This window comes from Anabrus simplex, chromosome 14 (assembly GCF_040414725.1).
Source record: "Anabrus simplex isolate iqAnaSimp1 chromosome 14, ASM4041472v1, whole genome shotgun sequence".
Classification (NCBI taxonomy): Eukaryota; Metazoa; Arthropoda; class Insecta; order Orthoptera; family Tettigoniidae; genus Anabrus; species Anabrus simplex.
This window is the reverse complement of record NC_090278.1, coordinates 87488652-87512814: the sequence shown is the minus strand read 5'-3', so window position 1 is coordinate 87512814 and position 24163 is coordinate 87488652. Positions and strand designations below refer to the sequence as shown.

Below are 24163 nucleotides of genomic sequence, written 5' to 3'. Positions count from 1 at the left end.
GGGAAGCAGAAACGAGCTCATCAGGAGCTGACAAGGCATGGATGTAGAGGAACGGGGATTAATGAGGAGAGACGTCTATTACAACATGGCAGTACATGGAGATGTGGCGTTCAACCTTGTTCTCTTGCATCCTCATGTTTGTCCCTGTCTTCTCTTTTTGTTGCTCCTTCTTCCTACACCAACTGTCAAATTAATTGTTATATCAGGTGTTCTCTATCATTGTGGCTCAAAAGTTGATGACCTAAAAATTACTGAAAATGACCTCAAATTTATGAAAATATGACATAAATTTTTTTAAATAGTTTTAATAATGAGTTAAATGAAGTTTCCCAAAAAAGATAGTGACGAACAGGCTAAACCTAGATGAAAAAGAAAAAAAAATGACACGGTGTCCCTTGGACAGAGGAATGCAAGCAAGCCCACTCAGAAAGAACAAGGAAATTCTGGGCTCAAAAGAAAGCAAAGTTCACTGCCAAATGTAACAAGACATAACGTGGTCCTCTATAGCCGCAGCGAATAAAATAATATTGATAAATAAAACTGTAGACATATGTTATTCAGCACTGCAGTTAAGAATCATAGCAATCTGAAGTTTCTCAAACTTGTACGATCTCACCAGTTGTCCTGAAAAACATTTCTGTATATCGAAAAACTTCTTTTGACTTCAACTGATGTCATGGGTACATAGTTTAAATAATGTCTCTCAGCGAAAATTCTTACCAAAGTCGACATTTTCACCTCCTTGCAGGATTTTATTGATTTTACACATTGTCTGGTATCTGCCATTCTTTTCCAGCACATTTTTCATTTTCTCACAAATACCTTGTCCAAATTTTCTTCCACAATGTCCCAAATGCTGTTGGACTCTTTGTATCTTCTCAAAAACTGAGTGCATCCTCTCATCTCTTTTATCTATCCATTTTAGTGCTATTGTCAGAATAGGAAATTTACTATTTATGTTTGGCAAACTTCCCTTCAAGTCAGAATCAACCAGAAAGTCACTGTTCAAACTGTCAGTCTGTGATTTCACTACATCAAAACTGTCAGAAAACTTGATAGTCCAGCACATTAGTGTAGGTTCTGGAAGCAATGGTATGTCAGATGCACTTTCACAAAAAGTCCTTATCCTGGAAGAAGATTTCAAAAATACTTTTTTAAATATTTGAGATGGGTTTGTCAACTTTAGCAAATTTTATGTGCACTAGTTCACACACTCTATGAAGGTGTCATCTGACTGTACCCACGTTAACCATATACAGTGCAGCATCGTCATGTTTTATGCGCTGTGGCAATAAAATAAACATGCTTTTATCAAACAGATTGCATGCAGATTGATGGTTTATCTTCTCAAGCTCTTCTGTTTTAAGAAGTAAAATTTTAGTGGGTGAATCCACTTCCACTGTACCTATAACAACATTTGCGATAGAACATCCCACTTGATCACTCATCTCAAATATAGAAATTAAGATATTTTTATTCCTCACACAGCTGAAAATTCTTTATAACGTATTTTCATAACAGCCTTCCAAGCAACCCTTTCTGAGGGTAGAATATTCTTCCCCATATACTGTAGCAAAAAGCTAAGCAATGCAGTATTATCAATATTTGCAAGTGGGATATTAGCACTAAATATAGCTTGATAAGATCTGGATAAAACAATGACTTTTTGGAAGACTCTCCAGCTCTTTTATGCTCATATAACAACCTTTATATGTTTATCGTGTCCGATATCTTGTTGCACAGTAAAATGCTTTTCTGCATTTACTTTAATATCACACAACTTAAAAAATAATACACTTCCGCCAGGCTGAGTGGCTCAGGCAGTTGAGGCGCTGGTCTTCTGCCCCCAGCTTGGCAGGTTCGATCCTGGTTCAGTCCGGTGGTATTTGAAGGTCAGCCTCATGTCAGTAGATTTACTGGCATGTAAAAGAACTCCTGCGGGAGAAAATTATGGTATCTGAGCATCTCCGAAAACCATCAAGAAGTATTTAGGACGTAAGAGCAGTAACATTATTATTATTTTTATTATTATTATTATTATTATTATTATTATTATTATTATTATTATTATTATTATTATTATTATTATTATTATTATTATTATTATTATAATACACTTCCATCAATGGAAAATATCATTAACAAAGATGGATAGGTCCACCTATTCAATACCTTAAATGATATAATTATTATATATTCATTAATCATTATATATTATGATTATATTTGAACCTTCTATTGGGCCATCAATGTTAATAGTGATAAATCATCAACAGGACCATAATGAAATTAATTTCATATGATTTAACGGAAAATACATTGTCAGCAAATATAGGAACTATTGTTTGCAGAAAACTTCCCATAGTGGTACTTCGTTTGATTTTTGGGATTTCTACATGTCTTCACACGTCAGAAACAAAGTACCAACTACTCAATGATAGAACGTTTGGATTGAAGCAATGGGAAGTCCCGCAGTATCTTGTGTAATTGGGTCAAGGTCAGGGTGATACAACGAGAGGTGACATCACACAAGCTGTTAGAACATCTCACGCTTAAGAATTACAAGATTGTTCTTTCTGTAATGTTGGAAAAGTCCATTCAGACAGTTAAAGAGAATAAATGCTACAAAAGAATGAAAATTTAATCAAAACTGACCAGCAGACAATAAAATTCCAAAACATGCAAAATTAAAGTAACTATTTTCATTCGCCTTGAGGCAAAATTAATTTATATCATATCTGGTATTATCTGTGTTGTATGAGAAACAAGAAAGATGACATTTCATCAATTTCTGAGCCTTATTTATCATATTCCTCATACCTTTATATGGCTTGATTTGACACCTGTTTGTTTGTTTGTTCTTTTCCAATACTGATGTTCTTTTCACATCAGATGTTTATCAGGAAGGCCATCTTGTTGGAAAACTGGCAGATAAATATCCATCATACAGTTCTGTTTTTACACTCAGTTAATAATTTGAACATCCTAAAATCCCCCAGAGAGATGAAAGAATCAAATGTGCTTCCAGTAAGAGAGCGGGTGTGAACTGACTGATTACGATGCAACAATATATCCTGGCTTGCTGCTGGAATTATGAACATAGCCTGCCTGTGTATGATCTCTAACATTATGGTGGGGCACGTTATAACCCATACTCAATTATAAATAAGTCTGTCAGATTATGTATTGTAAGTTACTAGAGCTGTTCTATACAGTTCTTTATGTACAATGTGCATGATGTATTTTTGATGTTGTAATGCTGGTATCTGTTATAGGAAAGAACCTGTATCAATCTGGCCTCTAAATATATAGGGTGTCCTTGAAAATGGTTCCAATATTTACATAGGAGGGAGGAAAAAAGATTATATAAACATTGGTCCCTAACCCAATATCTTCAGAGTTATGGTCCGTTACCACTAGCATGTCTTTGATCTAGTATTTACAACATGTCTCGAGGTGACCGCTGAGATATTGGTCCTTGGTGTTAGGTGTTGCCTAACATTACAATGAAAATGGGCCGGTGCCCCATTATAAGACCATGATACAACATGCTTGTAGGTTTGCAACCAATGTTTATGGGACATTTTTTCCTTTGTTTGTTGTGTGCTGCCTCTTGTGTAAATGTTGGAACATTTTTCGAGGACACCTGTATTTTTTATGTCATAATGCTGGTGTCTGTTAAAGGCAAGAACCTGTATCAATCTGGCCTCTGAATATATGTTACATATATGTTAAAAATATGAAGTTATATTAATATTGGAGTACTGTCCCTAAGTGAATGAAAGATTCCTAGACTGAATAGTATCAAATAGTCAGGGGTTTAGTTCTGCTTGTACTCACCAGTAGTTCAAACTTTACAACTCAAGTCCTGCAAATAATATATTCATCTCTTGTGGCTCCAGCTTGCTACACACATGACCAATGCTGCCCAACAGGGAGGTCAAGGAAGACACGTGTTGGAAGGACCATAATTTCAAGGGGCCCAGAAGTTTAATAGATTCATTGTATTACTGGAAGCCTAATAATAACAAATTAAAAATTCCAGCTTAAAGCATCACATATGGTCGTCATCATCATCATTTTCCAACTCGAGTTTCCCGGGTGTGATATACAAGCACTCGGCACTTCCTCCCGTTAAACTATAGTTTCTGTTCCTCTATCTCCTTCCACTTAACATTCCTCTTGCTGACCTCCGATCCATCAATTCCTTGGCCTCCCTACTTGCTTCTTCCTTTTCAGTTCTCTGTAAAAGTAATTCCTTTCTGTTCTTGTTCCGTCCATCCTCATAACACGTCCAAACCATTGTCTTCCTAAAAGCTCGGTAACAGGTATTTTGACACCCACCTTCTTCCTGTTTGCTCCATTTCTAATCTTGTCCTTCCTGGTCTTTTGGTTCATTGTTCTGATGAATTTCGTTTCTGTTGACTGGATTTTACTGTTAGCCTTGTTATGTAGGGTACATGTTTTGAGTCCATAGGTGAGAAATGGAATGAAGTAGGTAAGAAACATGGTCAAATTTGCTTGTATTTTATCATCCCACAGTAGATTTCTCACTTGATCACATGGGGTATTTAGCTTAATATTTCGTAACATGGCTTGGTTATGTCACTTCATCTTTTATAAGAGAGTTCGCCTTACAATATGAACATCAATTTAATTAAAATCAATTATTACATGTTTCATCCTTATATCATGGACATCATCAGCTGTAGGTTAAATACCATTTAAAACTAAAATATAAAGGTATCAAATAACAAGAAATGGGTCAAATTATATAAAGACTAAAATATCAAGTCCTTGTTGTCTAAAAATTTTTTGTTGACCATAAAATGAGGCACAACTTGGGCTCTTAAGACATTATAATAAAAATCCATGTCTTGCTGTACAAAGCAGACCCTCCATAGCAAGACGTGGATAAACCAACTTAGCCAGCGAGGATATTTGTCCTTTCAATATCTTAACTTTTAACAACCTGGCTTGAGCACACAACGTCCCACTCAGTACAAGTCAAGATTTTCTCCAAACTCATATTATAGGCTAGTATTATAACGTCTTAGTCAACATGATCTATTTTAAGAAGACTCCAAGTTGGTGCTTTATTTTACAGTCAACAAAATATTTTTAGACAACAAGGACTTGATAATTTAGCCTTTACGTAATTTTACCCATTTCTTGTTATGTGATGCCTTTATCATTTAGTTTTAAATGGTATTTAAGCTGATGATGTCCGCATTATAAGGACAAAACATGCACTAATTGATTTGAATTAAATTGATATTTTTATTGTAAGGTGGACTTCTGTGAACTCCCTTATAAGCTTTACGGTGACAACACAGAAACATTATGAAGTTTATAGTTTCATGGAGGGGTAAGGAGTGGTCAAGTGCATCTTTAATGAATTTTGTCTGTTAAACACTGAAGTGTCACCAGCGATGCATTTTGAACAATGATTGCACTGACTTAACATGGATTAAATCAGAAGACCTGTGGGCCCCTTCCAGTTACAGAGACGATAAACTGATACTGGAAGTAATCGGAAGAGAACGCAACTTCCTATTTCCAGTTGCATACCAACCTATGAATCCTGTGAAACAGGAATGCAGTGTAGCAACTTATAAATAATCTTGTTATTTCCTTTCCTTTCTCCCAGTCTCTTGGGGTCTGCACTTAGTGTGGATCAGGCCAACTTTTTTGGCCGGACGCCTTACTGACACCAATCCTCTTTTCATGGAGGTATTCACCAATGCATGTTTCTCTGGCGATGGTGATTTGTTGTGTGTAGACGAAGTTGTGTGTTAGGACAAACACCCAGCCCCCGTGTGAGAAGATTTAATAAGACATGATTAAAATCCCTAACCCGGATGGGAATGGGAATGAAACCCAGGGCCCGTTTAACTGAAGGCCTCAACGCTGACCATTCAGTCAAGAAATTGGACTATTATTTGAAATTACGAGTAATATTAAGTAATAATTTTATCATTTTACTTGTTTTGAATGCACAGTAGAACCCCTTTTATCCAAAATGAAGGGGGCGGAGCCACTTCGGTTAGCACGTTTTTTCGGATGACACATGGTAAATATTTTTGGAAGTTAAATGTCAAATTAAAATGCATCAACTCCGTTAAGCAAAGGTGCGTACTGTATATTAATGTTAAAATGTTTACATAATGTCACTGATTGTATAAAATCAGTGATTTTCTGCTGAACTTTCTTGGTGCAGCGCTGTCATGCAGCTATGTCACGTCACCGTTTAATCAACATTACATCAGCTGGTGTAGATTCATTTCTTTGTTCAACAAAGCACAAAGCAGTCTGAAATAATGAAACTTGTTTTTTGTTACTACTGAACTGAATACTGTATACAGTAATTAAAGCGTGTGGTACTGTGTTTTAATAAAAATTCGAAATCAGTCTTACCTCCAGTGCATTAAATCCATCATCTGCTGTAACTCGATTCTCAGAACTGCTATTGTCAAGGTCGGAGTCATTTGCCTAATCTTCATGACGAATAATACAGTAATACCAATAATTCCTGCTTGTTCAAGAAAAAATGTATCATGGAACGAGTAGAGGGTAAGAAACTGTTTTGTTTTATGCTACACGTGCATTCTGGCGTAAGTCATAATATAAAAATAGGGTTTGCCTAGCAGCTCTCAGCACATATAGCAAGAGAATTACTAATATCGACGGCTAAGAACGAGCGGGTAAAAACAAAATATAAAAATACAATTTTGCCAGAGCATTTCGGTTAAGCCGGGTTTCGGTTAAGCGGGGTTCTACTGTATGTCTATTTATCCGTATTTCCTGATATGGGGTTAGTGTCGGGAGTGAGGTGAGATTATGGCCACATGCCCTTTCATAGACACCAAACTCAGTCGTAGCACCAAGGGAGATGAAATGAATGAAAATCTGTAAGGAATTGGAAGGAATCAACTGTGGTCTATGAATAGGAACTATCCCAGCATTTTCCTGGGAGTGAAAATGAGAAACTACAGAAAACCACTCTCAGGACAGTCAGTGATGCGGTTCACATTCACTCATCTCCTCAATGTAGAGCTTGGCTCTATAGCGGTTATCTATCATTACGTTATACCCATCATTATATAAATATTATTTGGTACTTCACAATGAAGGGGAATTGCAGACCACGTTACAGAGCCAAGTTCGGCATTCAGGAGGTGGCAGATTCGAACCCCTACCGTCTACTCTCCCATTTTCATGTCGAGGCCAATGCCAGGACAGTTTTAATTCATTGGCCACAGCTGATTTCTTCCTCCTTCTTACCCTACCTAGGTATTTCCTACACCATCATTCATTAGGTTGGTGACATAAAGGGCATCTGGCCTAAAAAAAAAAAAAAAAAAAACACATACTATTTCCTCTCATCTCATCCCCAATCCCATATCGAGAAACGGGACTAAGCAGTAGACATGCCTACCACGTCTGGCTGTGTGTCTGACTGCTTCGTTTTGGATTTTAGGGTTTTTCGTTCAATTTTCTCCCAGGTCATGCAGAGTTAATTGTTTACTGTTAATTCCCCTGCCTTAGAGACTCGGTGTTCACTCAGACAATGCTTTCCTCCACCACACTAACACGCAGTTTCCTGAACGTGACAGATGCCGTCCACCTTCGTCCAAGTGCATCACTTATTTACCGCGGGGCTGAGCGGCTCAGTCGGTTGAGGTGTTGGTCTTCTGACCCCCAACTGGCTCGGTCCAGTGGTATATAAAGGTGCTCAAATGTGTTGGCCTCAACAGTAGATTTACTGGCATGTAAAAAGAACATTCCGCCACCTCAGCGTCTCCGGAAACCGTAAAAGAAGTTAGGGGGATGTAAAGCAAAATAACATTATTATTAAATTATTTACTTCAATTTATTGCATGACATTGACAATTGATTACAAATCTCGCTCATTGACTTAGTCAGCATGGCCTGGGATTCAATTCCCAGCTAAGCTGGATATCCTCTAGCTCAGAAACTGGGTATTTGTGTTTATCTAAATACATATCTTCCTTTATATACAACTCGCCACAGAGAGATGCAATATACTGAATATATCCAGGCTTAGTATCATGAAGGGCTTCTGTCCGTAAAATTGGGCTTAATCTACATATAATACCGACACCAACTAACTGGGGAAAGGCCAGGAAGAAGAAGATTAACCATTCATATTGACAACACATTTCCTGGTCACTCCAGGTGAGATTTGTTTTGGGCAAAGTGGAGGCTGCAACTCTGGTTTTCCCTGTCATCTTTCATTCCATCAACACTCTCCAATATCATTTAATTTCATCTGTCAGTCCTTAATCATTGCCCCAGAGGAGTGTGACAGGCTTCAGCAGCCGGCACAGTTACTATCCTTGTTGCTAGATGGGGGGCTTCATTCATTCCAGTCCTGACCCTATCGAATGACTGGAAACAGGCAGTGTGGATTTTCATGACAACACATTATTTTCTTCTTCTAGCATTGATTTAAAAAATGTTCAGGACCATTGGAGACTACAATAAAAATCTTCTACATTTTTGGAAGCCTGTGTTTTTCAGTCCAGAATTGCTGCATTCTTGTTCTGACAGAATGTCTGCTTTCCTCCATCCATGCTTTGTTCTGCTTTAGTTCTCCATGGAAGCCCTTGAAGTTGTCTGTATTGTGCTCGATCTCAAATATCGTCCTACCTGAGACCAACCCTTTCTGACCTCATGAAACCACTTACTGGAAATGTCTGGCCTATAATCCAGCATTTTGAATATCTGTTTTGTCAATGTATAGACAAGAAAAGTGTTCCACTGATCAATACTTGTTTATTGTGAATGAATTATTACACTAGTACTGGTTTCGGCCTATCATGGCCATCATCACTCAAACAATGCTGTCCTCCACCACACTAACACGCAGTTTCCTGAACGTGACAGATGCCGTCCACCTTCGTCCGAGTGCATCAATTATTTACCGCGGGGCTGAGCGGCTCAGTCGGTTGAGGTGTTGGTCTTCTAACCCCCAACTGGCTCGGTCCAGTGGTATATAAAGGTGCTCAAATATGTCGGCCTCAACAGTAGATTTACTGGCATGTAAAAAGAACATAATAATAAATAATAATAATAATAAATCTGTTTTGTCAGCCGCTTTTCAATCATTATGAACCAGTGTTCATTTTCTTATAGACTCTCATTTTCCTGATACAATTTGTTGCGTTCTCTTAACCTAAATTGTTTGGTTGATCGGCTCTGAACAGAGGTGCAAGGTGTCATTTATTTGCGTAAAAGTGGTTGGGAGATCTCAAGAAATAGTCTGACCACCAAGTGCTGATTCTATGAACTCTCCATGAGCGTAGTGTTTTGTGTTTGGTTTTATTTTTTACTTACTTCTTTCTTCTTGTTTCGAATGGGCCTACTTTGGACCACTCTTGTTCATCTGTTGGGCTTTGATCTTTGCCCAACCAAGCTCAATAGCTGCAGTCACTTAAGTGCGGCCAGTATCCAGTATTCGTGAGATAGTAGGTTCGAACCCCACTGTCGGCAGCCCTGAAAATGGTTTTCCGTGGTTTCCCGTTTTCACACCAGGCAAATGCTGGGGCTGTACCTTAATTAAGGCCATGGCCGCTTCCTTCCCACTCCTAGCCCTTTCCTGTCCCATCATCGCCATAAGACCTATCTGTGTCAGTGCGACATAAAGCAACTAGCAGTGATCTTTGACCAGTATTCTGCCACTGTAATTCCATCCTTTCATCTGTCCAGGGGGTACCTTTCTTCTCGAGTTTTTCCTGAAATCTATGGACTTTTTTCAGGATGTATCGTACAGACCATCTCTCTTGAAGATCTGATATTCCCAGTTTCTGTCAGCCAAGTTGTACGGATCTTCTTGCCCTGCCATAGAAAGTTACTCTCCTTTTCCTAACACAATCAGAATTTAACTTGCCCTGATGAAGGCCGATGCAATTTGGCTGAAAGCTCAGCTTTAATCCAGTAATCATTTATTTATTTATGTTAGCCTTTTTATATGTTTGTAGAGCTTGGAATTGTGCCCTCTATGGAATTCTTCATCTTCCTTTATTGGACCTAAGATCTTCCTGAGAATTTTCCTCTTTCTAACTTCCAGTTTCTCCATCAGACCTTTTTGGTTCAATGAACGACACTCCACGGCATACAGAGCTTCTCATCATGTGGTTGACGTGTAGTGCTTCTGTTTCAGGTAGCATGACAGGCCTTTTTTGTTATAAGTGTTCTTTGTCGATCAATAGGTCAGTTCCAACTTGTTGACTGTCATGGATAATGGTAGTCTTTCTGATAAGTTGGGTTCAATTTATTCACCAAGATACTTACATTTTTCGGTCTTCTTGACTTTTTCCCATTCTAGTAGTATCTCTCTGCTGGCTTCTTTTAGTTACTTCTTTATTATTTGTTTTATATTTTTATGTAACTTATAACACTGTGTACTAGCCATAAGCTAAATGAATAAATAAATCACCTAAATTGTTCATCTTGCCAAAGATCTTTCACTCAAACATCTTGGCTTCTCTTAGCACTTCACTTGCATAAAGACACTCCATTAAATTTTTATGTTGTAACGACTGAGTTTTGCTCACCTTGAGATGGCCTTTTACTTGCACAGGCTGTGTGTTCTATGGAACGCAGTTGCCATTTTCTCTTGCTGGCTGTCATTGGCTACTCTCTCATTAGTTTTCATCTGAAACTGTCAACTCTTTCAGTCCTGTGTAGCACTGACTGGTTGTAAACGTGCAGCAACAGGACAGCTACACTTTCCAGGTTCCTTTTAACATTTTCTAATATGATCATGTTTTATATAGAGCCTTCCAATATGTTTATCTTACCATTGGTGAAATTTCAAGAGAGGTTTTGACATGCCCTTGTCAGTTCTGACTCAGTATTAGCAAAAGGGATCTTTTTCATCCTGGAACAGTGCCTCAATGTTATGTGTTATGTTATTCTTGCCAGCTGAATGGAAATGTGCTATTGTTGTATAGCTTTGATAAATGTTGTATAAAGTGAAAAATAAAGTGATCAAAAATGTGTGTGACACTTTCTTTCAATTCTTATGTTGTTCTGTAAATTAAAGACCATGAATCGTGGTCCATCAACACGGAGTTTTAAACTTCCCAAATTGAAGAACAAAAGAGAGAGATTAATTATTACTACAATTAAGGAAACATCAGCTTCCCAAATGCATGGTTTGCCAACTATGGACAAAGCAAACTAATCAATAATTTGTTTTAATAAGCTCATCATAATTGAAGGGTCAGGGGAAAAAAGCAGGAGAGTCAATATTTATGCAACTTGAGAAAAAGCAACTTTTGTGCTCGACTTCCCCAGTTCCTTCCCCTAACAGCGAAACTTTGAGTGCTAATTTCTCCTGACTCGCCTGCTTGTTTTTCATTTCTGACCTCTCAATAGATGCGCATGATCACTCTGAAGCGGACTGTAACAATATCTTAATTTCGATGAAAAAGTGACTTAACTGGTTTTTTCCCCCGACCCTTCAATTAAAATCTGGAGCAAAAAAATGTCATAAACATCTCAGTATGATATCTTACCAGGCTTAAGAATATAATTTATTGGATCCACATCTATCCAAAGTTCACTTGGGAGTATCCGTATAATTCCCACTGATCCATGTATGACATCTATTGCAATGTCTAAGATGCTCTCCTGTGGTAACAGTTTATGAACTTCCCTGATGAAAATCCACATTGATGATGTTCAGTTATAATTGAGAGAGTTCCCACCTTTTAATACTTTTCCCTTCCTTTTTTACCTTATCAAAAAACACTTAATTAGTCAAGTAAAAGCTTCGTCCCTCTTTATGGGGTATCTAAGCTTTTTTTTTTTTTTTTTTAAACCTAAGAATTTCATATTTTTGTCCGTATTGAACTGAGAATGGAAGATAGGAAAACATAAAAGGGTCCACCTTTTCAATACAAAAATGTTATAGTATATTTATAACATATATTTGCACTTGGAACTAGTTTCAACGCTGTTTGGCGTCATCATCAGCCAAAATGTGGGAAATAGGCTAGCATGTAGGCATTTATATTACACAAGGCGTTACATTAAACAATACACATCTTACAAGGAGATAAAAACAGGGACGAATATAGAAACAAATGCATCGTTGAGAAAGCAAAAGTTATACATATTAAAAATAAGCTTAACCACACAACTTGCAGTGCGAAAATATTTGCCTTGAATGATTCCTGAATACAAAACGCACGCGCACACACTTCTAAAGAGCCAGTAAGCAGGAAAAAGTAAGGTGAAACCTTAAGAGTTCTTCTGAGAAAAGTTCATCATTCTTTCTATGTTCAGAATAACTAATGAAGTCTCCCTTGAGTTCCTGATAAACATACACAACAGGAAATTCTCCTTCACTCTCAACGATAGCTGTAAAAGACCAACGGTAAATTGTATTTTAAATACTGTGCAGAGATGTGAAAGCATGATCTTGAACATGATATAACTTCTTCATTTAACCACCTTTGAAAGTCTCTCTCTATATTACATAGCTTCATTAACACCACCATTCTGTAGATGCACAAAATAATCTTGTAATCTTCACAGGTCCGGTATTCAGCTCGACAAGAATATAAAATTGGTATTAAGGAATACGTTTTCTGAGAGTTTGGAGGTTGACTGTGCCAGTATTTGTGGTGTATTGTTGCAGCGTTACGTGTAGGGTGGGGGCAGGTTTCTATGATGTTAATTGCGGGACATGAGGCGATAAAGCTATGGCGCGAGATGAAGAGGAACAGAGCGTGTTGGATAGTTTAGGTCTGGGGAGCGGCCATTGTTGGATTAGGAGAGCAGAGGGAAGGAGCGGTAGGGGAGGAGGAGTGGAAGGAGGGGAAGTGTGGAGGGTGATGTGGTGAAAGTGTGTGGCGTGACAAAGTATTATGCATAATCTGAAAGACAGATCTGTTTTTCGGGATATTCATGTTTTTGAAAAATTCAATGAGAAAGTCGAATAGGATCTTTGGTTTCTCTGAGATATCATTTAAGTTTAGGTTGGGATTGAAATATTGGTCTAAATGAATATAGAGGTTTTCAGTGACGTCTTCAGCTTGGAAGATAAATTATACCTAAAATGACATAAGACAAGTTTAAAATAAAAAGTTGAAAAACATTTTTAAAAGTTCTTAAAACATTTGTGTATCTCTGTATGTTCTTGTTCTTCTACTTTTTGTGGTATGAAATGGCATATGGCTTTAAGTGCCAGGAGTTTTCGAGGACATATTTGGCTCACCAGGTGCAGGTCTTTTGATTTGACGCTCGTAGGCGACCTGCGTGTTGTGATGAGGATGAAATAATGATGGAGACGACACATACACCCAGCCCCCGTGACCAAAGGCCAGCCATGAAACCAAACTACTTCTTGTGGCTAAATATTATACTGTCCTATTAATATTTTCTTGTGGTATTTTGTTGTCTTAAATTAATGATTTGTGGTTAAAAATCTTCAGTAGGCTGTCTGGTTGTGTTTTTGATGTTGACAATTAAAGGGTTTTTAACCAAAGCTCGACTGCAATTGGAGTAACAACACAGTTTCTTCACAATGAAAGAAATGATTTCTTTTCTCCTTTAGCTTTTAAACTCCGAATAATAAAATTAACAAGAAGCCACATTGACGGACTCAAGAGCCCACATCCAATTCCAACGGAGGGCATTTTGGACATTTAATGGAAGAAAGAGTTTCATGTGGTGTGATGGTACGTTCCGTTCCTGAGTGTTCTATGTAGAGTTCTAACATGGAAATAAAGCATTATGGGACCCATGTCCAAATAAGATATTTTCTTCTTCTACGTGTGAGGAACGTGTCTTGCCTACTTTATTGTTACACCCTATAAAGTCAGATAGGAACATGAAAAGGAGCTCATAATAACTAGATCCTGGATTATTTGTAATATAAAAATGAGAAATATGTACATAAATATGTAGCTAAAACTGACAAAATCATCATCATTGGTTCGCCCTTCCAGCGAGCCGGGTAGGGTGTTTGAAAACAAGCATCTTCCAAAGTTGCCTCTTCAAAAAGATTTTGTTGTCCATAACAAATTCCCATTTCCATCTCTTCTCTCCACGTCTTCCCTCACTTGGTCCATCCATCTTCTTCTTGGTCTTCCAGCTGATCTTCTACCTGTTATTCTCTTTTCCAAATAAGCACAAGGTAACAAGTGGCATTGGTTTATAGAAATTTGTACATTCAAAGAATACATTCAAAAATCTTCATCGTCTGACACAATAAATGTATTGGTTGGTAATTGATGCATTCACCAACATCACCTTTGCCTTTCCAGATAGGAACTGCAGTGCTGGTCAATCAAATTGCAAGTAAAGGGTATTGTAGCAAAAGGATTGGGAAATAACATGGTGTGTTTGAATCCTCAATAAAATCAACAAAAAATGTGTTGCATTATATGTGTGCGTGCATATGAAAAGGGACCACGTGTCAGGTATTGAGATCAAGGTACTGTCATGTTACATAATATGTAACTAATATCATGTAATTGAATTGAATGCCTCTGCAAGAAATTAAGGCCTTAGGTTAGCATGTAATGTTGCAACATAAAATTTCACAACTTTTCAGTAGAGCTGTTTAAACATTTGGTTACTTTGTGACACAAATAACTTCTAAACTATTTGGAAGTTAAGCTGTCGTTTACATTTTCATGTTTGCCGGTATTCTGAGATAGAATTTTTTAAAAATGGAAATTACCAACAGATATTAATTACGGTCTAATATTTTCGTGGAGATCTATCTATCGATGCTAAGTCTCTGAGGTTTTATGACTTGTAGAAGGTCACTGAAGACAACTAATTGCAACACTACTGCACTTTATAAAAAATATCACATACCTTAATGATTGTTAATCACAACCAGCATAAGACAGGAATATCAGTTATTCATGCTGAAGCTTGCGTTTTGAACATATTATATGCCCCTTCACTGTCTGATCCCAATGTCCTGCCTCTCCACAGTAACTGCAGGTGGTTCGAGACCTCTTCTTTGGGGAGAATTTTCTCAGAGTTGGTGGTTTTCTTTTTTTTGAGCCTGATTTGTTTTTTAGGTGTTACACTTTTTTGAAGATGATGACGATCATGTAATTATTGCTAGAGGAGGACAAACAGAAGCTGGCTCCAAGATTTTCACTTGAGGTGGTTGGTGGCGGCGTTGTTGGAGCAGGGAAAGACGTTACAGCAGGACATAGTATATTATTTTTCTTACCTGATATGAAGGGTCTAATTTTTTCATGGAGATACATGATGCTAATTACTTAAGGTTTGAAGACTTGCAGAAGGTAACTGAAGTCAGGCGGTGGATCTTCTGGAAAGATGGTGTAGGGTACTTCGTCAGAAACTATGAATTTCTTTATCAACACTACACCAGGGTGCTTTTGCATATACACAAAGTGATTATCTGGGTTATTTGTGGAATGTTTTTCATTCCAGCATGGAACTTGTTTTGCCAATCATAAGTAGGAATTGTTACATTTCCAGATTCTGTGCCAACAGCGACAAGAATAATAGAGCTAGAAACCTGACAACTTTGACGGGCGACATTAATTACATCTTCAATAACTTCACTTTCATTTTTCCAGAATGCTCCCTTGAAACAACCAAAATACAAATTGGGTTGAAATTTTGTGTGTCCCACTGGCAAAAATGAAATTTTTCAACTGCTGTTCTTTCTTGTCATAACTCTCCACGTGAGGTATCTCAATAAGATGTTTTTATTTTGCCCAACACAGTTATCAGCATGGAATTCTAAATGCTTCTCACCTACTGACAATTTTTCCAAGAAGTGATGTACAAGAGATAAGACAGTATTTATTCCTTTACCCACAATACAAGCTTCTAAAATAATGTAAGAAACAAATTTGTTAAGTGGTTCACATGCTACACCAAAGAGACCCACTTTGTAGCCTGTAAGAAAGAAAATGGGTCCAACTTGTTACGGATCATATGGTAAGTGCACCTGTTGGGAAAAATCAAAACTATAATGAATTGTGCTTTTGTATGTGTTGCAGTTATGTGGCCCAAGAGACAATGGAGTTTCCAGTTGTGTAATCCCTTGTCTACACTTGTCTATGGTGTTTTTATAAGCAGTCCGCTCTGCTTGGATGTGATTAAGATGTTGTATAGCCTTCTCCATCAGATTTCATTTTTCCTCCTTATCCATAATTGACAGTTTCCCTATTACAGTTCGATTGCTTCTACAAGTCATACAAAGATCAGTCTTGGGTTTCTGAACTACTACGTTACTGCAAAATGTATGCCAGATGGGATACCAGGACGAGAGTGATACAGGAATTCTCGCTAATGATTTACAACTGTCAGAGTACAATGTATGAACGTACTTCTTAGATATGCTGGTTGGGAGAAGCATGAGATCACTTTTTCGTTTTGTAGGGATTCGGCCTGGCATGATAAGTGCAATTTGTTCACTGAAATTATTCATAAAGTCGACTGCATGTTTACGATCATCAAAAGGAATAGATTTTATCTGAGAAGTCTTTAAGATCTTTTGGTGAATTTTTAGGTTGCACCCCTTCTTTCTTGAATTGTTCCTTTAAATTGTTTAGCCTCTTAGAGCCACAAGCGAATACAAATTGAAAGAATGACTGACACACCTCCTACCCTCTGAAGTGATAAATTGTGTAAGTTTCTTTCCTGTTATAATTTTTTCTCTTAGTAGCTGTCATCATTGGCTGGTTTCGTACTAATGCATTCGTCGCACACTTCTCCACTGTATTATATACACTGAAGGACTGCATCAGTATCTGAAATGTTTGGAGCAGGCAGGATGTTCATGAAACCTATTACCTTTATTAAAAGTATCCAAGTAGGGTTTATTTATCATCAGATAAGATATCCGATACATCTTACCTTATGCTCGTGCAGCTATGAGCGCGAGCAAGTAAGTATGTGAAGCCTCGCTTAGTAGTTTCTTTTCTTAGTATTAAATAAACCTCATGTTTTAGCAGTGATTATTATCAGAGGGCTTTTAAATTCATGCAGTGAGTAGATAATGGTCTAAGCAATACATAGGTATCAAAAACGAAAATTCGACATTTTTCTCCCTTGAATGTTTTTTTACAATCATTTCATGAACTGTTGACCGAGAAGTGGCCCCTTTTCTTATGCATGCACACATATATTGAACTCCCTTTGTATAAATACATTGTGAAATACTTTAGTCCACATTAAAATTCCTGAATTATCACCTGACACTTGTCTTCTGAAATAACGAGAATAGATTAATTTAAAAACTTGATAGGAATGTTCCACTTGTGTACAGGTTGCATCATACAATCTTTTAAAACATGTAATCAAAAGATTATGTACAAATTACAGGCAAACAACAATGGTTGTTAAAATGTCCAAAAACAAATCATTTCAATTGGGCCGTGATGAAATTATTTCATCTGGAACACATTGAGTCTTAAGGGAGTAACATGTATATCACTATTGATGATCCATAATATGAATCTTATGTATGTAGTTCATAAAACATAACCCAAAATGATCAGTCATCAAAGATGGAATATTTGAAGGAGATCCAGATGTTCTTAAAGTGAGTTTGCATCTGTCCTTAAGAGTGTTAAATGGGGATATCCTTTAAGGTCGCTGTGTGACGCCAGGTTCAGTTGTAAAAGACACACTAACTGAATAAAAATGAATATGGGTGGTAAGAGATTAAAAACACAGGAGTAGTGGAAAGAAATAAATACCTGGGTGGTAAATAAACAAACACCAATAAATAAACACCTGCAGGTTATTGATGATTGATGAAGTGACAAATCATCTCATACAAAGAATTCAAAGAATATTAAGATTTCTTTCTTTCTTTCTTTATATAGCATATGGGCTTTAGTGCTGGGAGTGTCCATGTTTGGCTCGCCTGGTGCATTCTTTCTACTTGACATCCATAGGCGACCTGCATGTCTAGGTGTGAGATGATGATGACGAGGTAAGGAGAGGGCAAAACCTGATGTCGGCATATAGCCTACTCCTGTCAAATATCACCAAGGGGTTTACTATTTCTATGTTTTCAAAGTTGAATACTGAAGGAATAGTAAACAGTTTTATCATACAAGAATATGATTGGTGGTGTTTATTGTTTTTCAGACAGGCCTGTCCGAACAGTGCTCCTTGGGCACATGCACACTGGCCATGCTTCTGCCTTGTTGCCAATTAGCAGCTTGGCCACACGACAGGAGCACACTCAACTTAACAGCTTGTCAGCTGGTTTGCATCTTTTGAAGAGTTTTCCAGACTTTGAAGGACCGAAGACTGAGTTCTATTTATTTATTAATCCTTTCTTGCTTTTGATTGATCATGTTCCCCTCTACTTTAAACTTGAGCTAATAGTTCTGCAGCTCAAGGACATATTTCTGCAATCCCAAAATGCATAATATTTTTGTAAAATACTTCCTCAATAGCAATATCCTGGACTGCACAGGCCAGGCAAACTGCAGAAGTTCTTTCAATGTTCAGTTTCATCGAAATACTCAATTGTTACAGAAATCGATTCTCATACTCAAGTGTTTTATTTTTCTTCTATGAAATTGATGAAGTCCTTAGTGAATTCTAACCTGAACCATTCTGCATGGTGATGTTTTTAATTTAATTTATCATATTAACCCAATATTTTATTTTATTGTACAATAATCTCATATCATTTCCACACACAGTCACTCATTCCACTCATACAGGTATCTTGCTGGAAGCACTTAACGAGGAACTGCTGGTAAGAGGTTTTAAATATACTTTTTGATGCAGCATCCTTAATATCTTTGGGAAGAGCATTCCACCATCCCAAAGCGGTGATAGTAAATGATCGATGGTATGTGGTTGTTCGGTGGACAGATATTTCTAGGAGGGACCCTGAGCAAGTATCATGGAGATGTAAAGAACCAAGTTGACAAAAATTGCTGGAGAGATAAACAGGGGTGTCTTCCGAAAGTACCTGGTACACAAGAGTATTTGAATGTAGCTTACGCCTGTCGTCTAGTCGTAACCAAGATAATTGTTTATAATAGGGAGAAACTCAAGCGTCATACTGTAAATCCATAGCATATCTAAGACAAGCATTTTTAATGCGTAGTAGCTTCAAGCTTAATTCATTTGTTATGTCCGTAAAAATGACATCACAGTAGTCAAAAATGGGAAATAATAATTACTGAACAAGTTGAATTTTTAGTGATCTAGGAAATATATTTCTGAACCATTTTAAGGGGTACAAGACACAATAAACCTATTTACAGATATTCTTAACTTGCGATGACCAGTTTAGAGTTTCCGTAAAATAACTCCAAGGTTAGAAACTGATTCACAATAAGGTATAACAGTATTATTTAAAGTTATGGGAGGAATGCAATTTTGTTTTAAAATGTGAAGATTCTTTGATGTACCAATTATAATGGCTTGCATTTTATGGGGATTAAATTTAAGGTTGTTTTTAACTGCATAGCCATTAATTTGCTGAAGGTCAGCACTTACATTACATATTGCTTGTTGTATATTGTTAGTTCTAGTGTGGAAATAAATTTGCAGATCATCAGCATAAAGATGGTACTTGCAGCGCTTAATTGATCTGGTGATATCATTTATATATAAAGTGAATAGGAGAGGGCCAAGGACTGACCCTTGTGGGACACCAATATTTTTTTGTTCGCCACGTTGATTTATTATTATTTGCAACCACACACTGCCGGCAGTTTGTGAGTAAGAATAGAAAAATTCCAGCACTTTCTGGTTAAAGGGCCCTGTGAAAATTAAGTAGTTAATTACAATCTTATTTAAACTGGAGGTTGGAGGTTGTATATTGTTAGTTCTAGTGTGGTAATAAATTTGCAGATCATCAGCATAAAGATGGTACTTGCAGTGCTTAATTGATCTGGTGATATCATTTATATATAAAGTGAATAGCAGAGGGCCATGGACTGACCCTTGTGGGACACCAATATTTTTTTTTTTTCGCCATGTTGATTTATTATTACTTGTTATTATTTGCAACCACACACTGCCGGCGGTTTGTGAGGTAAGAACAGAAAAATTCCAGCACTTTCTGGCTAAAGGGCGCTGTGAAAATTAAGTAGTTAATTACAATCTTATTTAAACTGGAGGTTGGAGGTTCATTGCTCCATTGAGTTATACTAGATCCAGAAGCTAGTACCCAGAGTTAACAAGTGTTTGGACAATGCTGGCAATTATATGTCTTATGGCTGGGGGTCATTTGAAAATTTGTGTATGGCAACGCAACAAAATGTGTGACAGAATTGACATCAAATTAGTTGTTACCGTAGGCCTTGGTCGCCAAAGATGCCACGGCTGTGGATTTGTATAAATACAGTGTGCTGAAATAGGAAATGTGCCATCAGTTTACAAAGGTGAAAAATGAGAGTATCCTCCTAATTCAATACATCATATATTCCATCATTAGACGGAGTGATGTCACATTAGTCGTTACCGTAGGCCTTGTTTGCCAAAGATGCTGCGGCTGTGGATTTGTATAAATGGTGTGTTGAAATAGAAAGTGAACCGTCAGTGACGTCACATTAGTCGTTACTGTAGGCCTTGGTTGCCAAAGATGCTGCGACTGTGGATTTGTATAAATAGTGCGTGTTGAAATAGAAACTGTACCGTCAGAGACATCACATTAGTCGTTACTGTAGGCCTTGGTTGACAAAGATGCTGCGACTGTGGATTTGTATAAATAGTGCGTGTTGAAATAGAAAGTGAACCGTCAGTGAGATCACACTAGTCGTTACTGTAGGCCTTAGTCGCCAAAGATGCTATGGCTGTGGATTTGTATAAATAGTGCTTGTTGAAATAGGAAGTGTACCGTCAGTGACGTCACACTAGTCGTTACTGTAGGCCTTGGTCGCCAAAGATGCTGCGACTCTGGATTTGTATAAATAGTGTGTGTTGAAATAGAAAGTGTACCGTCAGAGACGTCACATTAGTCGTTACTGTAGGCCTTGGTCGCCAAAGATGCTGCGACTCTGGATTTGTATAAATAGTGTGTGTTGAAATAGAAAGTGAACCATCAGTGACGTCACATTAGTCGTTACTGTAGGCCTTGGTTGCCAAAGATGCTGCGACTGTGGATTTGTATAAATAGTGCGTGTTGAAATAGAAAGTGTACCGTCAGTGACGTCACATTAGCGGATACTGTAGGCCTTGTTCGCCAAAGATGCTGCGGCTACAAGTTAAGTTCCTTTGACGAAGAGTTGCAGTTCTCTTTGGAGAAAGGAAAAAGGAAGTGGTCTAACCACTTAAGGAATGGAGGTTTCCCTGAAAGAAACAGGAGGGCCACAAAGGGCATGTTCTTCCCCTATTAGTCGCCTCTCATGATAGGCGATACAGTGGGTGTATTCTACTATCTCCACCCACAGGGAGAAGAAGGATGTGCTCAGTAATGTAGGTAGTGTTGGTGGGAATCCTCTCAGTGTCCAGACCCTACTCCATCTTCTGGCATGTTTTCACTTAATGCGATGAGTGACAAGGTGGCTTAGTCAAAGCACTAGTCAGGTTAACAGTTGTCCATAGATGAGAAGACAGATGATTGTTTTGAAGGTCTTCTGTTGTTTCGCATTTCAAACCCTGGAATTGTATTTCTCTCAAAGCGATATTTGCTTCCTTTCTAGACATACCAAGCCCTAGACGATTATGACAAATACACAACAAAACCGGAAATATCCAGATTAAAGAAAATAGATTTTGTTTATGTTGAAATGCAGTATTTAATATAATTTCATGGATGCCAACTATCGTAAGTTTTATTCTAATGAAAGTCAGACGTTATTAATTATAAAATAAACATCAACAATACCATCAGTGACCAAATTCTTTCAGCATTTCATTTGCATGGGTAAACGAACTTGACGAATGGGTGGGTATTATTCGAGCCCTTAAACTTAAAATCTAAATAGTAGGCCTATGCTGACCTACTTTGGATAACCATATTGCAAAAGGAACTCGTTAAGAATATACAAGTTTTCGAAATTACTACTTTACTTCCCGATGAACCCCACCTTGAGCCTGAGCCATTAAGGTGTCATTGCACCTTGCGTAGACGGTGCCTTGTTAACAGGTTGACTTGGCCTATTTTTTTCTTGGCTTCGGGAACAAAATCATACCAAACAGTTGAAATAAAAATGGCGGAAGTATGTACTGGTATCATTTGGTCAGCTCCTTACGGGGGCCATTTAGTTTATTAACAATCGAAGTGAAATCGGGAAATGACAGTTCAAACAGCTGTCCATTCATTCGTATCCTGCAATAACAATTGAAACAAGTATGGCGTCTAGTAGTGGGAGGACTGTGGGTGTCACGCATAGAATTGGAAGTGAACAAACGGGCGAAGAATCGTCTGAGAGCGATGGAGAGACAGAACCAGCTAAATCGTTTCATCGCAGATTATCGACAAATAGAGATATCAAGGGCTCGGTAAGTTATATTTCATTTATTATGTTCGAAATTGTGTTGTTGTGCCGGCAGTTGCTGGTCAAATGGTCGAGCCCATAGAAAGAGGCGTGGCTTTTGTTTACAAATGACTGGCTGCAGCCGGCGAGCATGCGACGAAAGTGGGTTAGGATGTACTGTATGGTCCAACTTTTGTATTTTACGGTGATTTAATTTATGTTTGGTTATTTCTTGATATCAGCCAACGCTTTCAGTGTTTTCTAATATAAATATCTGATAATGATGTTTGTGGTTAAATGGAATTACCGGCTTGCGAAGAATAGGCCTATCTTCGTTTCCGAATTACTACATCATGAGTGAAACCTTTAATTTTATTTACGTAGAAATTTGCTTTAGGAGTTTATTTATAAGATGTTAAACATATAGAATTGTAATACGTTAATCCGGGTTTTTATTCTTAAGGCTATTGAATGGTTTCTTTCAGAGAGAAGGCAAATCTAAAAGAAGATCGATCTGTGTCAGTTTTATGTTGAAACTACAGTATTTATAAATAACTTTCTGTGCATATGTTGTTTTATATAAAGTAGGGCATGAAAAATCGTTTGGCTTGGAGCCACCCAGACATGTTCCTGTGTCAGTCTGCTTGGTGGGACTGATCACTTGCAATTTCCATAGCTATTTGCTGTCTAAATCCGAGGAATTAAATTCAGTTATACATATTAAAAGTAAAAGTTTTAAAAAATTAGTATGTTGGGTAAGAGTTCTATGAACATTTAAGTGTTTGTTGTTTCGTGCTTAATTGCTCCGTGAAATTTTTGAGTGTGTGTATGCTTTCTGATACAGTCCTAAACTTTGTGGTTGTGGTGTGGGTTCTGTTATGCGGAAAACCATTTTAAGGTTGATGACGCGAATTCATCCTATTGTCTCGAAAATCTAGTAGTATGTGGTTCACTGGCTAGCACTGTAATGCGCTGTGTTAATGATTATAATTTAAATGGTGTCCGGCTCCATGGCTAATTGTTTAGCATGCTGGTCTTTGGTCACAGGGGTTCCGAGTTCGATTCCTGGCAGTTGCGGGAGAATTTTAACCATAATTGGTTAATTTCGCTGGCACGGGAGTAGGGTGTGTTTTCATTGTCATTTCGTCCTCATCACGACGCGCAGGTCGCTTACGGACGTCAAATCAAAAGACCTGCACCAGGCCTCTCCGGAGGCCACACGGCATTTCATTTAAATGGTATCGAATACAGAATGAAAGTTATTATTCTGTGAAATAATTTGCTGATAAAAGAAATTAAGGGATTTGAAATCATTCCCCTCACTTCTATTGGTCTCAAGACTGTCATCATCATCATCATCATCATCACCATCAGCAAGTTGATAGGATGTTTGTGAATGTTCTTCCTCTATTTTGCTCTATCTATATATAACTTCTTATCTTTTTATAGTTTCCCAATTTTCTCTTCTCTTCATCTTTGATCTGATCCAGCCACCTGGGTCAACAAATTGGCCTTTTCCCTGTAAATTCCTATCCAAGTATTGCCTTGGTGTTTAGCTCTTCCTCATACTCTTCACATGTCTAAACTACTTGAGTTGTGCAGTACTCAGTCTCTCTGCCATTCCCCCTGTGGGTAACTAAAAGGGGCCCCAAGGGCTCGTAACTTGGGAGGGGGGGGAGGGGAGAGTGTGGGTTAGTGACCATGGGGCACTTAGCTGAGTTCTGGCA

The 24163-nt window shown here is 37.8% G+C and overlaps 1 protein-coding gene across 1 annotated transcript in view; it reads left to right on the top strand.

Annotated features, from left to right (window-relative positions):
* The first annotated feature begins 22311 nt into the window (after positions 1-22311).
* Positions 22312-24163, top strand: part of LOC136885670 (diacylglycerol kinase eta) — a 332289-nt gene continuing 330437 nt past the window's right edge. Inside the window, exon 1 of the mRNA XM_068230302.1 lies at positions 22312-22461. Within this exon, the coding sequence (XP_068086403.1) occupies positions 22312-22461 (150 nt within the window). The remainder of the gene's footprint in view (positions 22462-24163) is intronic.